The sequence below is a fragment of the Ochotona curzoniae genome, unplaced genomic scaffold (genome assembly GCF_017591425.1).
Source record: "Ochotona curzoniae isolate NIBS_2020 unplaced genomic scaffold, NIBS_Ocur_1.0 contig_430, whole genome shotgun sequence".
Classification (NCBI taxonomy): Eukaryota; Metazoa; Chordata; class Mammalia; order Lagomorpha; family Ochotonidae; genus Ochotona; species Ochotona curzoniae.
Genome location: NW_024466219.1, coordinates 23,597,884 through 23,614,398, shown reverse-complemented (window position 1 = coordinate 23,614,398; position 16,515 = coordinate 23,597,884). Strand labels below are relative to the sequence as shown.

The following is a 16,515-nucleotide window of genomic DNA, read 5'->3' as shown; positions in this document are numbered from 1 at the left end:
GAATTCCCTTACGAGTATTTTGCCTCATATCTAATTCAGAGGGTGTAAGAGTGGGGGTGGGGGAGAGGGTGAGTGGGCAGGCAGGTAGCGATGTCCTTTCTAGCTAAATGTTAAAATAAGGTTCTTTTGTTTCTCTCTGGCGACGCTTGATGTTCAAAACTCTGTGACACAATTTGGAGATGTTGCTATAAAATAGATTTCAACATTCATGGTTCTGTAGAGTGTTATTGAGTACTTAATAGCTTGCTTGCCCAGTGAAGTCACTACACAGCCAACAATTACCTGATTAATTTGCAAAATACTTAAACTCACTTGAGACTATGTGTTATATAAATTCTACACTCTAACTTTTTGTGTGTAGTAATTGCTAATATTCAGTATGTGAAGAAAAATCCCTAAGTGCAAAAATACGGTCTTGGATAGTTAAACTGCAAGGAATAGTTCGTGCGACAAATTTGGTCACTGTCAGAGACATATTCATTAGGTCAGCTACATCATACCAAACCGTGAAAATGGAAACTCTGTGATAAAAAAAGTGAAATTCATACTTAGCTTTATTGCCAAAATATTATTGATGTCTATTACTCTGTAGGCTAGGAAAACAATTTAAAATTAGAGAAGTCTTTCATGTATCTTTCTTGTAACCAATTTCTTTATAAATTTTTATTAGTTGTGTACATTTTTCTAATTCAGTATTTCTAATATTTGAATTTTTATACTATCCTAATGATATCCTATTACCTTAACAGAATCTTAATGATATAATCTGAATCATTCATACTCTATTATGTTTCTTTCTATAAAACAGTGAACCAATGCTTACAAGTAATTCCTCTTACCTTCAGCCACATTATGACTTGTTAGAATTTTCAAGTATATCTGTGATGCAGTTTCCTGGTCTGAGATAGAGGATAAGCAATTCCTAGGATGCTGAAACAGCATAAACAAGGAGTTTCTGCTCTTTTGATGACTTTTACTCACTGTGTGGCATTTATAATTACAGTAACATTAAATTGATTTAATTGAGCACTCACTTTGTACAAGAGGCTTTAGAAATGACAAAATCAGTTATAGAATCTTGATCCAAGGAATTAGTGGAAGAGATGAAGTGTTGTGCTAATGACTGTAATATTTGTAGGAAAATAAGTATGAATTGTTGAGAGGCAGTGATTTCCACTGAATATGGTGATGTTTCATGGATTACAAATAAGTTCAAGCTGTGATTTGATTGAAAAATTTTAGAGGCAGAAAAAAGGAGATAAAATTTCTATGCTGTTTGAAAGGCACAATGGTCAGGATATTCGTGTGATGACACCAATGTAATAAGCATTACATATGAAACCCACAGCCCCTATTATACTGAATGGAGAGAATTCTGAAAATATTTCTTCTAGTGACTGGAACCAAACATGAATGTCTACTATAATTGCTTTTATTCAATAAAGAACTGGAAATTTTAATAAAAAAAGATTTATTAACTTATTTGAAAGAGAAAGAGGAGAAGAAACAGAGCTCATCCACCCACTGGTTCACTTGTCAGAGGCCTGCAATGCCCAGGGTGGGCCAGGCCGGATCCCGGAGCCACGCACTTCCTTCTCCTTGCTGGGCCTGGAGCTCCTTTTGTCCCTCTCCAGTTATGTGACCTTCATTATGTAAGAGAGATTGTATTAGATACCTGTAGGTAAATTTTTCCTTGGATAGATTTCTTAATTTCTTAACTTGCTCAAGACAATTACTTTAATTTATTCACTTATATGTTCTCAAAACATAGCAAAATATCAATTGCATAGTGGATGTTTAATTTAGTATACTTGCAGAAAGGTTAAATGAATTTGGTTAAAGATGGTGATACTGAGAAAAAGTGTATCTAATGGGATGGCTAGCTCAAACTATTTTCTGAAGGCTAAAACTGACAGCTTCACTAAATGGTATGTAACCCATCTTTCTTTAACCTAAAAGAAATTCTCTTTTCTGTGATTGGTCCTTCCTTTGTAACCTTTTCCAATTATGTTGGTAATGCGACTTGGTGTACTTTTTAAATTCGAATGTAAAGGCTGTGGCTAAGCAAGTGATTTTGGTTTTTCCTCCATGATAGGTCGTATTACACTGGATATTTTTTTTTTTCTGCATAGATACAGTGATTTAAGGCCGCCTTTTTGAACTCTGTTATAGTCCAAAAGATATCTAGAACTTCATCATGCATCAAAAATTTTCATAGGTGTATGAAATATGTAAGATAAAAAACAAAAAAGCCTTCCTTAGATGAGTCATATTTTTTCCTAAAATCCAAGCATTTTTTATACTTACTTAATGTTGATGCTCAGTTATTTTCACAGTTCTTATAAATCCCATGTCATTTGCAATGGATTGACTGTTTCTTGTGATCCTTGATGAAAACTTAACATGGAACTGCAATTTCTTATTAGTTCCTGATTCAATAGATACATAGTTTTAATGATACTGTTTGTATTCAAGTTCATGCAAAATGCTTATTTGTTTCAAATAAGTTTGAGTGCCTAATAGCATGGTTCCATGTTTAAATCTATATTTCAGTTTTATTCATTTTTATACTTCTGTTACTTTGCAGCACCCTGTGATAATCTGTTTCAACATCTGTTCCAAGGATGTTTGCAGCATAGGTGGCATAATCCCTTCTAAGGAGGAAAATGTGACTTAGTGGATTGTTTGCTTAGGGTTTTCAGTGGTGTTACTGACATTGGAGAACTGGAACCTTTCTAACTTTCAGGTCAGTTGATGTAATGGTTGGATTGAGGGAGAACGATGCTTTCTCCCTTCCTGAAGTTTCCATTTCCTGAGCAAAATCGTTGGGGAATCTGTTGACAACTCGCTGTCATCTTGCTGGCCTGATGGTGTGAATGACTTAGACACTGATTCTTGATAATGTGAAAGCCTAATGTGGAACTGAAATTTTGAGGTTTTAAGTGTGTTATGAACAGGACACATAGGCTGTGTGCCTATTCATTTCCTGTAGTCTGTTTACCAAATTTAGAGAACAGAATTTAGAATTTCAACTTGATTAGATATGAACAGCTGATTGAAAATGCTTCTTTGGTTAAGGTGTAGCGAGGAATACAATTATGATATATTTAGAAAGGAATCTTGAATTTAGAAAGCAGATGACATCAGAAAAGTTGTTAATAGAGAATTGCAACTGTTTGTGGGTGCTGCAGGCTCAGATGTCACGGAGCACAGGGATGGGGGCCGTGAATGTGGCTCCCGAGTGTCTGAACTGCAAACAGTGCTTGGGTTCTGGGTTGACTTGCCGTGTTTCTCATCATCAGACATCTGACAAGACATATTTCACCTTAGTTTGAAGCACACTTGGTGGGCTCTGAGGTCATCAGAAAGTAAGTGAATAGAACTTGAATACAGTGAAGTTTTCTTGCCAAGAAGATGAGTTCCACCAGAAAGCCTTTCTTGTTCCACAAGCATGAGAATCAGGCTATGGTGAATATAAATGTATCGAGAGATTCAGTGACCACCTAAAAGCAGTTTCAGAAGATGAAAATAGAATTGATTTGTACAAATCATAGGCACTATGTATAACAAAGTTACATTAAAGTTGTCAAAAGTAAGACATCTTCATATCCAAAAGACTTTATTTTGGGTGTTAGGACTAAGGCAGGGAGCCAGTTGAAACTGATGTTTGGTGTGAGTGTGGCTATGTGCCTGCTCATATATTGAGGGATTAAAAAAGTAAGAAATACATTTAAAGACATAAAATATCCAAAAAATTGAAATGGGAAAATAAAAAGTTTTGGGTGATTATTCAGATCTGTGTGGATGGCAAAATGCTCATCTGGGTAGCAGCAATTACTAGCTAAATTACCACCTAGTTATATTTTGGTGGCTGTCAGATTGTACTGATTTACAGGCACCAGTGTGATAAATGGAAGATAAAATGCATCTGTGAAATAATCTGAACAATACATGAGATACAATGTGTATCATTCTGATGTTTTTCCCATTAGATTTTGCAACCAGAAGAATTTTTTTTTAAAGATTTATTTTTATTATTTTGTTATTGGAAAGGCGGATGTACAGAGAGGAGAGACAGAGAGGAAGATCTTCCATCCGATGATTCACTCCCCAAGTGAGCGCAACGGGTCAATACTACGCCGATCTGAAGCCAGGAGCCTCTTCTGGGTCTCCCACGCGGGTGCAGGTTCCCAAAGCTTTGGGCCATCCTCGACTGCTTTCCCAGGCCACAGGCAGGGAGCTGGAAGGGAAGCGGGGCTGCCGGGATTAGAACCGGCGCCCATATGGGATCCCGGGCGTGCAAGGCGAGGACCTTTAACCACTTGCGCCACCGCGCCGGGCCCAGAAGAATTTTTTTCTATTAGACATTACAGGCAAGTTAGCTCTTATTTTATTGTGCTTTAAACAATACTTATCTCACCAAACTCACACAGATATTAGCAATTAATTTGTGTGAATGGTTGATGAATTACTATAGAGCCATGATCAAATTAAGGCTTCCGAAGTTGGGAGCTTTGGTGAGTGACTGGATTAGACTGCTAGGTTGGAACCCCATGATTGACTCAGGATGGCTTTACAAGAAGAGACAGCAGCGAGCAGAGACAACGTGCTGTGTGTACCTCTCTGCCTCGTCGCTCACCATGCTGACCACTCCACTAACATCCTGCCGAACGAGATGACTGGAACAGTGGAGCCTCTTAATCCTAAACTGTGAACCTCAACTGTAAGCTAAAGTGAAGCTTCCATGTTAAGCAGAGCAACAAGAGAGAAAATACTTTTCATTATGTTATCCTTAAATTCCCATTTTGATCCTTTACTTACTCTTCCTGTTAGTAAACTGGCAGCAGTTGACTTTATTTTCTTTTTGATGATTAGAATCTATAGGCAAATGTTTCTCACTTCAACTATTTTTATACTGAGCCTCATACTTCTGAGGTTTGTTGATCTTTTGGCAAGGTTCATCCAGGCTTGGCAAAGAGAAAAGAACTTGTCAAAACATGTGTTCTCCCAAATTTTGAGATATTTTTGATAGTTCCTGTTTGTGAGGAAGAAGATGATTTGAGAAGAAATATGTAAGGATTGAACTGAATAAGCATGAATTAAAAATAGCTATTACTTTGAAGAGCACCACTCAAAACTTGCAATCCGATTGCCAGTATAGGTTTCCATAACATCACAACTACATTCAGTATGTTTTGTGCAACTGGATCGCATGATTTCAACTCTTGTTGTCCTTGTGACTAAGCAAAGAAACTGGCATAGTTTCCACTTGAGCCATGAATAGCTACTTCTGTGTTTATAGGTCGTATATACTTGCTGTAAAGGAATGACCATTGCTGGGATCACATTCTGAGCAAATTAAATACAGCGTATGTGCTTTTCTGCTGCTCACCAATAAAAAAAAACTCCTTGGATGAATCTAGTCCCATCAGATTTGGGGAAGACCTTTAAATAAGCATCTCTACGAGGACTTTGACCTCAATTCGAATACATGTTTAACAATCAAGCAATTCACCGCAGATTTCATGATATACTTTTCTGAAGTAAGTTAAAATGATTCATATTTTCCTGAGGCTTAAGGTGTAATTTCAAATTTGGTATACAGGATATTTTTGAATCAATTTTGCCTTTTACTGTTTGTGGAAACCTGAAATAATCTGAAGGCACATAACGCAGCTTGAAGATACATATTTGTGGCTAAACATGCATTTCTTTTACAGATGTTAATAATTGCCCCTTTGTTTAATTGTAACTTGCCCCCTTGTTTCTTTGTTTTTATTGGAAAGTCAGATGTATAGAGAGGAGGAGAGACAGGGAAGAAGATCTGTCCACTGATTTTATTTCCCAAGAGGATGCAATGGCCAGAACTCAGCTGATCTGAAGCCAGGAGCCAAGTGCCAGAAGCCCCTTACAGGTCTCCCACGTGTGTGCAGGGTTCCAAGGCTTTTGGTCATCCTCAACTGCTTCTCTAGGCTACAAGCAGAGAATTGGATGGGAAGCGGTGCTGCCAAGATTAGAACTGGTGCACATATGGGATCCTGGTGCATGCAAGACAAGGACTTTAGCCTCTAGGCTATTGTGCCAGGCCCCACTTTTTTGTTTGTTTATTTGTTTTTCTTACGGGTTATTGCTTCAGATTTTTATCATGTCAACTGAAGAGTAGGTTAAAGTTTATTTTTAAGAATGTACATAGAAATGATTTTCTGTACATCTGTTTGTAGGTTGAAGGCCTGATGAACAACCCTCTTACATGGGGTCAGCAATATGCTCACATCTCTCGATGTGGTCTTGGTTGGAAGTGTAAACCGAAATCCAATGTTTCCTTCAAGCATAAAATGCCTAATGATATGCAACTTAGTATTATAATGTAAAGACATTAAGAATAATTGGAGTAGACATAAAGAAAAGTGACAAGATAGTTTTAAACACAGCATATTACAAGTGCATTTTATTAGGACAAGCATGTGGCATAGCACATTATGCTGCTGTGTAGGTTGCCTTATCAGAGTGCTGCTGCTGACACGGCTTCCTGAAAATGCATCCTTGCAGAGGAAGCATAGAATGACTCTTGTGCTTGGACAACTGCCATCCTCAAGGGATGGCTGGAAGGAGGTCCACACTCAAAATCTTTATACAGAGCAGCTTGCTTAGCATTAGCACTGGATACTCAAGAAATGCTGCAGCAACAGAATTTTTTCTAATTACTTGTGTATAATGAAGAGTGGGATGTGCAATTTTCTTCATAAAGATAGGAGACAAAATAGGTTGAATTATGTTTAGGAACTGCAGTTAAAGCAAATAACTACTAGATCATTTGGAGTATAAATACTAACATGGTTTACCTAGGTATTTCACAGCTAATTCCAGTGGTCATTTAGAAATTATCTATTCTCTGTGAGATAGGAAAAGGCATCACTGATGTGTTTACATAATTGGTTGAGTAGAATATTATCATCTGTGCACACACAAATCAGAAGTCTGAAACTATACATGGCACAATCCTTGCAGTCTGTATGGAAAATTAGCTTGGTCTGTCTTGATTCTCTAAGAAACCAGCAGTAAATCAGGAAATTGACAAGTTACTGATCATATGTATGAGGATAATATTGAATGTTTGTGGATGGGGTAGGTGATTAGCCTACTGTTTGATGCCACATCCACTTCGGAGGACCTGGGCTGGATACCCACCTCTGGCTCCTGATTCTTATTTCATGCTCATGCAAATAAGAGGCAGAGATGATGGCTCAGTGTCACGGCTTGCTCCTGTCACTGACTTTGGCAATCTGAACCGAGTTCATGACTCTTGGTTTTGGCATGGAGATTGTAGGCATTTTCAGAGTAAGCCAATGAATAGAAGCTCATCCATCTTTATAATGCATTTATTTTAAAATATTTTTATTTCTTTAAGAGCGTTAGATAGAATGGCAGAGTTGACTCTAATGACTACTATGGAGGCAGGACAAAACCAGGAGCTAGGAGTTACATAAACATCTCACTAGAATAACAGGGGTCCAGACACATGAACCATCCTCTGCTGGTTTTTCCACACCACTGGCAGGTGCCTGGATCAGAAGCAGAGGAAGTAGGGGCCATAGGGGATGTTTGCATTACAGGAAGGGGCTTTACTCTCATGCCACAACACAGCTCCATCTGTCTTTATCCACCTCTCATTTTGAGTCATAAATAAATGTATTTTAGAAGTTTGTGGGAAATGAAACTGAAAGATGCTTATTTTGCTGCAAAAATGTTCTAAAGCCATTTATGTTTTTATTTTTGTCTTGTTTTTTAAAATTTTATTTTTTTATTAATTATGTTGCATTATGTAAGGCCTCCTGTATGCATGGATTTCAGAATCATTTTCCATCAAATTGACGTATTTTAAAATTCCATTTTCCGTGAATGTTCTATTTATTTTCTTTACATTTGAAAGGTGGGTACTGGAAGAAACATCCTGAGCCCATCTGCCAGTTGAGTCACACATGGCTGCACAGCCAGGACTGTTCTTGGACCTGAGTAAGGGACTCAATCCAGACTGCCACTGTCAGTGGCAGGAACCCAGTGACTTGAGCCTTCACCTGCTGCCTCCCATGGTGCATGCTAGCTGAAAACCTGAATCAGACAGAACTGAAACGTGAACTTATGTGGTCTGATTGGGATGTGGCTTTTCCAACTCGTCTCTTCACTACCACACCAAATGCTTAGCTCCATGAGCATCCAAAGTACCTTTGTATCTATAAATGGACAGCTTTCTTTGAAAAGGAGGATAATTTAATGAACTAGGAAGACATGTCCATGAAAGCTTCACTTCCAATCAAGAGGGACCCACGAATACTTCCCGGCCTAGGAGAGCAGTGGAGGCTGGTTAAACGTGGAGGCTGGTTAAACTTGGGTTTCATCCTAGTGAGGCTGTAGTCAAGAAAACCTTAGTAAATATCAAGGGGAGAAAAATTTCCATCCAGGATGCAGGTGTAATGCACTTAGGCTCTTGCAAAATGATGACCTTGAAGTCCTGATGCACCTGTTATTCAGAGAGGAATAAGAAAGTGTGGGTGTGTACGTGTAGTTGGATAAAAGCAGTGTCCGAGGAGAGGAACAAATGCTAAAATAAAACTTATGAGCACATAGAAAACGAAAACTAAAACACAAGGAAAGCTTGAGGAGCTTATGTTTGTGTGAACTCTTGCATCTTTCCTATGTCCAAAATAAGTGAAAATCTAGGCCGCTATTTAGTGAAATGGATCCAACCTGTAATGCAAAAACGTGCGTCCTCCAAATATTTCTGAGAAACTCGCATCATTGATTTCTGTCAAAGCAGCCTTCTGTGAGTAATTACCTCAAGTGCTTATTTCATATTGTTTACATAAAAGTGGCTTATTGGAGAATATTTAGTAGCACCTTTATTTATATATTCATGTGAAAAAAACTTAGTACCCCAACTTTGAAAAGTGTATGGAAAAGTCTAATGTGAGACAGATTTTAACCTAGAAAATAACACCTTATGTTTATAGCTTAGTGCTGTAACAGTATGGATTGTGTTGGTGAATTTGGTTTTGAATTATCAATTAGTCAATCAGTATTACTGCGCTTCTGCTTTATCACGTAGACGTATCTATCAGATTAGTTAATTGTGTGAAACTTGGAGAGATACTTAATGCAGTAGATAATACATAACAGCAACCAAGCTTTGGATAGCCTGGAGTAATGTGCTGAATCTAGCGTGATGTCATATAGCATGGATACATATAAATTCCTGGTTTTAGGCCCACAAAACCAATTGCAAGTAACTTTGAATTGTTTGAGGGCAATAATCCAATACCTACTCAATGGTCAGACTACATCTAGAGATTGTAATATTTCAAGCTGCATATTAAGGAATGAGTCAAAAAACTATGTCATATTTAGAACGAGCTGGAAATGAAACACATACTGGGAAAGACTTGGGAGTCAAACAGCATCTTTTCTTTGCATTGGAGTAAAGTCACAGAGCTGAGGGATTACATTTGCATGGTGTGTTCCCAATATTTAGAGCTGGGATTTAAAGCACAAAGACATTAAGATGCCTTGGATGTCAATAATTTTAAAATAAAAACTCTTCAAATATGAAAGGCTTCCAGAGTCTGCAGAAGGAGATCATTGAAACAACTAGGCCTCAGCATTCCCCTCTCTGTAATGGGTTGTTGATACCACAGAAGGGAAGCCATTTCACAAGTGTGTGGCATGCTGTACAGTATTCAGTGCAGAGCTGGGGCCTGGTGAGGGTGGCATGCCAGGTGCATTATCCTTCCTACTCTGAGTAGAATTGACTTGGAGCCTAAAGCATGCATGGGTGCAATTAAAGATGAGAGGCTCAGTGCAATGGTTCCCTAAACGAAATGGCTGCTGCTTCAACTGTTAACTGGATATAACTGGCTGATTAAAACAGGCCATTGGAAACTGGTTCTTGTCAATCTTCTTAATTCTCAGTGGTCCACTTTCATGACCATTAAACCACGGTTAATAATAAACCTGTTTTGCATTTTTGTGAAGATAAGAAGGATGAGGACACATTGATGTTTAAAACATTGGTAGAAATACAGTAAGACTAGTGTTAGATACTAGTGATTAACCATCCAACATGTGACTCCAGCAGGCTCTGTAATAAATACAGTATAAACAGCATCCAGAACAGCAACTCTTCTGTCAGCACTGCAAGTTGAGCACTGAAATTTGTACTTTATACACATCATGTCAATAGTATCTTGTGTTTATCAATCACTTATCAACTTATCATAAAATCAGACAATTGAGACTCAGACTGCTTAGCCAAAGTCATAGATACTAAGTGGATGTGTTACAAACACAGTTATTTTAATTTCCAATTCTCTGTGCTGAATGCATAGGATTGTACCTGTGCCCACAGTAAGAAATTTGCCATAACTCCATCTTCAGGCAGGGAGCAACCTGCCACCAACCGCTGCAGAGTAATACTGAAATGATACTGGAAATGCCCTCCTTGGTTCCTTGGTTCCTTGGTTTGCTAGTACTTCTTAAGTTGTTCTCTGATACACATTCACTTACTATTATACCCATTTATATATTTTGACTATATACTTATTTTTAGAGAGTTGAGTCAGATGAATATGCTCACTCATTTGTGTATTTAGTTTGCTTTTGTTTAGGGTACAGAGGCAGAGTGTCACAGGCATGGTGATTCTCTTTGTTATTACAAAGCACCATTGATGGGGTAGCTTAAAAATAGAAATATAATTTTTTTTACGATTGTTCAAAGCCAAAAGTTTAAGAACGAGGTCTATACAGCCTTGTTTCTTAAATTCTATCTCCTTGGCTAGCAGATGGCCCTGTGTGCTATGCAATTTCCATGGTCTCTCTGTATGTACCTTGTAATAATTTGTCAAGCACACAAGTCATACTGGACTTGGACTCACCTGAATGATGTTGTCTTCTACACTGTAAGATATCAAGTGCTGTCACATTCTGAGGTACTGGGCACAAGAATTTTGATAAAGGGATTGTGAATAATAATTCAGGCCTTAATAGTGTTGTGGGTGGGAATCAGGCCCCCAAACCATGCTTATTGTACAAATTCTTCTTGTCTGCTCTGAATACCATGATTTGTTGTTTTCTTGACAGTGAAGGGAGAGTTAAAGGTGAATTAGAAGTTGCTATTGGAAAAAATGAAAGCTTAGAGTGGCTTCTGTATTTTCTGACTTCAATTCATGTTCAATGTTATGAATTACCACAATAAATTCAATTGCTGTGGCTCTGAAAAGAAATGCTTGACATACTATTTTTCCAGTAAGTGGTAACTACTTTTATAATATTGAAGTGTTTGGCAAAGGGTTATGGGAGGATAAAGGACTTGAGAAATATGCTTTAATAAAAAAACTAAAATTTTAGGGACATGACCATATGGAAATACCTTCACTAAATTGTTGGGCCATGATTAGACCAGAGAGTCACTGATGGTGATTGTTACAAATAAGATAGGTTGAGATTAGAGAGGGAGAGTTCAGAACACATCAAGTTTAGGGTAGTGATCAACTGTGGGTAGGGTAGGCTGTGGGATGATGATGTGTTCTCAGATATGTTTGCTGGTATTTAAAAAATAAACTATTTTCAGAATAAAATGTCTTATGTTTAGAAATGATAGATTGAATAGTGGACTTTTTATGCAAATCTTTCTTTTGCTTACATATTTCTTTATCAAGGGAATTGCTGTTTCTCAAAGTGCAAGATTTCTCTACTCCATGAAATTTTCTGATTCCTATCAGAGCCGTTTTATGTTTAAATGCCATACAATTAAAATATGATTTGATAAGCCTGCATCATCCCTCATCGTGTTTTGAGACTGAATTTGAGTTTAAAATATGTTAACAAACCATTTCATCTTATGTCTATTAAAATGTGATGATCAGAATGTTTACAATAATTTTGCTTTAAAATGAGGTTTATCAAACTAATAAGACATTCTTAGGTGTTCAGTCTAGTTCTGTGGTGCAAGGTCCTCAGCCAAAACATTTGTTACACAGGGCACATAGTAATGACTGTACACAACATGTCTCAAGGCTAGTCTTTGAAAAAGACAGCATTTTATTGACTGAATGAAGAATGAATAGATTTAAAATAACTGTCCTCACTTGCACTGATTCAAATGCTACCTAGTTTATTAAAATCACTTTGTTATAGATACAAGCTCTTGGAAAGAATCATGCTTTTCTTGGTATCATTCATAGAGGACCCTGTGGGTACTGCACTGGTGCTTTCTTGAGTCCAGTTTAAATTAAAAGGATACAGATAATAGGAAAACCAATTGTTTCACAAGAAAGATAATTTGGGTAGTCTGTCTGTTCTCCATTCTTCGTCAGCAATTACTTTTGGCTCTTGGTGGCCAGCAGAAGTAGAAGAGCCTCCAAGATGGGACAATTCACTGGAACAAAACAATCCCCCACTGGTTACTCTAACCCTCACAGTGTTAACGCATGAGATAGGTGGTGTTTACTTTAGCAGAAGCCTTTCTTTTCACAAATCAGAAATTCTATCCTATATATTCCTAGTTCCCTACATAACTGGCAAGGGGATCATCAGAATGAGCTATTGCATAAAGCCACCTTAGCCTTCACAGCTTCAGTGAGATGGGACCCAAGATCAGAATTGTAAAGTAGTATAGAGAATCTTGGATCATAAAACATAGTGCCAAAAAACCAAAGAAGATTTAATCTTATTTATAGAAAGATGGTTGGTAAGGGAGGGGACAACAGCAGCGAGTGGCTTGGGATCTTCATTAATCATGTTTTAAGTAGCAAAAAAGTGAAAACATCTTCTGGAATTCACCGCAAGTGACACTGAATTCTTCTCTTAAGCAGATACACGATGAATTGATATTAAAAAGAGAAAAAAAACATAATAGAAAGTCCCGATCTCTTGGCCACAGATATAATACAGTGAATGCAGGGAATCAAAAAACATGCTTTCTATCTGACTCAAAATAAAGGTACACTTAAACTTGTAAAAGACAACATTTTTATTTGAATGATATGACAGAGCTGTCACAGGAGTGTTACCTGCTATAAAGAAAACCCAAGAATTATTACCTTTATTAGACCAGTGACACTGAGCTTTAGCTATACATTTCTAACTTCTGTCCCTCTACAGAGACAATTTTCTTTTCTTAAATAAACTGTCATGCTAGTGTTAATATATTGTTGGCTCTCTCATGCTCTGAGAATACTGCTGATATAAAACATGTATATGTTAGATTGGTAATAGTATCTTTAGTGTAGCTGACTAGAACAAATGTGTTTCCCTCATGGCTGTGCTAATGTGATAAAGGAAAATTGGCTGTTCATCAGCTTTTGGCTGGGTAAAGACAGTGGAGATGGAACCACATTCTTTTTTATGCATTAATACCACTGAGAACTTTTCACTAGTTATATTTCATGTGCCTGCATGTTGCGCAAAGATGTTGTAAAACATGAGATGATGCTACAAATAACAAAGTAGAAAAGCCTGTATCTTTTATAATGATAACAGTCAAACATCAAATGACAGTAACAGGCTGTGAAAAATGGGATGCAAAAAAAAAAAAAAAGAAAGCAGCTTTGCTACCCAGAATAGAGAAATAGATCCAGGCCCATAAGGAGTTGGCACATGATTAGGTCTATTACAGCTTTGTTTTAGGATGAAGTCACCTGCAGCCCCGGGTCAATGGACATAAGAAAGAACATGATATAAATGAAAGCAGATGGGTTAGAATAGAGAAAGGCTGTGTTAGGTAACTCTGAGAAATCAATATTGTCAAAGCTGTTAAGTTCCAGGTTGCTTACAGTTTTTATTTTTTTAATTGAAGGGTTCTTAAAGTAGCAATTCATATGCTTATTTAAAGAAGTGGAGACTAGATTGGTTCTGGAGAGACAAGTCCCAAGGCAAAGATCCGAAAGTACGTTATACAGCATGCATGCTAATGACTCAAGCATCAGTTCTCAAAACTACTCCATGAAAAAGACATTTCACTGATTGCATTCAGAATTCAATAAGTACATGAATTATTGTAAGTCCTTCTAAACAGAAAAAAAGTTTTTTTTTTATTTTTTTTTTTAAAGATTTATTTTTATTATTTTTTCATTGGAAAGGCGGATATACAGAGAGGAGAGACAGAGAGGAAGATCTTCCGTCCGATGATTCACTCCCCAAGTGAGCGCAACGGGCCGATACTATGCCGGTCCGAAGCCAGGAGCCTCTTCCGGGTCTCCCACACGGGTGCAGGTTCCCAAAGCTTTGGGCCGTCCTCGACTGCTTTCCCAGGCCACAAGCAGGGAGCTGGAAGGGAAGCGGGGCTGCCGGGATTAGAACCGGCGTCCATATGGGATCCCGGGGGTGCAAGGCGAGGACCTTTAACCACTTGCGCCACCGTGCCGGGCCCAAAGTTTTTTTTTTTTTAAATTTGGTTTATTGTTAGACAAGTTTTAAACTCACTTCAAAATTTTCATATATATACTGTGCCAACATACTTTGGTCTTTGGAGGTATTAGAATCCTGTAACAGTGGAACATTCTTTGCTTTTGATGAACCATGATTAATATATCACTGACTGTTACCCAGTATCCGGAACAGAATATCATTTTGGCATGTTTCTAATATCATTCAAATTCCAAATTGTAATCTGCTATATCTCATTTTCCTTCTTTTCTCTCAATTCCTTCGCTAAAGTTTTTTGTTTGCCCTTTTTAGCTGTTTTAATAATTAAAATACAGTGATTCATTTTGCATGAAGTTAAAAACACTTAAACAGAAAGACTGCTTGTAAAATTATAGTGATGTCAAAACAGATGGTCAGTTAAGTAAAAAATGCATGTGATTATAAAAAATGCAAATATCCATTAAGTATTTTGTGTAATTTTGACTGGATTTCTATTTGAAAATCAAGTCATACCATTGAAAAATTCCACAACTTTGTGGTATAAACCAGAGGTTCTTAGATTTCAACTTTTGCATCAAATCTGCTCCCCATCTTTTTTGTTTTTTTGTAAATAAAATTTCATTGAAATGCTGCTATGCTAACTTGTTTGTTGTTTTTTAGGTGCTTTTGAATGATAAGTTGAGCAACTATTTTAGGGGTCATTTAACACTCAAAACCAAATCACTTGGTTTTTAATGAAAAACATATTCTTTGGCCGTTTGCAACAAAAGTTTGCTAATTTTACATATGGGCATTTATTATATTCTTTAACTGATTGGTTTAGAATAATTGACAAATTATCATGGTAGTCTAAATTGCAAAAATGTATGTAAACATTGCCAGCTAGGATCCAACACTTAAGTAAATATTTATGAGGGCTAGTTTTCTGTTACTTAAATTTAATTGCATTCAAATACATTGTTTATCTGTTTTTGAACATTTCTCCCAATTGCATGAATTTCTTCTTTATTTTTCTACATAAAGCTTGCAAATTTAGTTAGTATTTAATTTACCCTAAAAAACTTAATGGAGGCATGGCAATCATGTAGACAAGTAATTATGCATAACAGTGAGTGCATGTAAATATGTGGGCTTTTATCTAGCTCTATAAACAGAGAACATTGAGCTTCTGAAAGCAATTATTTTCGATATTCCAAGCGTAAGAAATCGTAGATGTTGGAAAGTAACTTGACAAAGATTATTGATAGATAGTTGTATAAAATTGTATGTACTTATAGTAATAGTGGTAATTTTTTATAGGTGCATCACACAAAAATCAACTTCTTTATCAATGGATTGGAAGAAGATAATACCGCTTTTGATGCAAGAACTCTAAGTGGTTCGATTATAGATTTTGCTGCTGGTACGGTACAAATTGGACAGAGTTCCAAAGGTGAGATGCTAAATACAGAAGGCAATTTATCTTATTCAGTTACATTTCTCTTCTGTTTGTTTCCCAAGACTTTTGTAAAAAATTACCACCAGCCTGGTGGCAATGTAATGCAAAAAAGTATCTCTTCTCGGTTTTGAAAGTTAGCAGTCTGTAGCCAAGGGTTCATGTAGATTGCCTCCTTCTGGAGGCTGTGCGTGAAAGCACGTGCCCCCCCCCTCTGCTTCCAGTCACTGATCACCATATTAGTGTTGCTTGACCTGCAGCCCCAAAGCCACAAGCATTGCCTCTGTCTGTGAATGATTGCCTCTTCTGCATGATAATCATTTCCCCATGTCTTTTTTTTTTTTACTTCTTTTTATTATCATTTTATGATACAATTCCATAGACCCTGGGATTTCCATTATCCCCTCCCCAATTCCTTCCCCCCTCACTGTTTAAGTGGATGTATAGTAACTGTAATGGAGACCATTATATCCAGATGTGAGGATACAATGCAGTATGCATCTCTGTTTCCACACAAAGATCCATTCCATGTGAAACTGTTTACTGTATCTTAACAATAGGATGCTGGAGTCTGCCATTGTCCATGCCTGCAATGATGGACATAGGACTATGTATGGGGAACTGTACTATGGAAATTATATAGGGGAACTAGGTGAGGGGGAGAG

At 37.2% G+C, this 16,515-nt stretch overlaps 1 protein-coding gene across 1 annotated transcript in view; it reads left to right on the top strand.

Annotated features, from left to right (window-relative positions):
- USH2A (usherin) overlaps positions 1–16,515 on the top strand; it is a 617,249-nt gene that overhangs the window by 29,272 nt on the left and 571,462 nt on the right. The window contains exon 3 of the mRNA XM_040985311.1: positions 15,715–15,847. Coding sequence (XP_040841245.1) covers positions 15,715–15,847 — 133 coding nt within the window. The remainder of the gene's footprint in view (positions 1–15,714; positions 15,848–16,515) is intronic.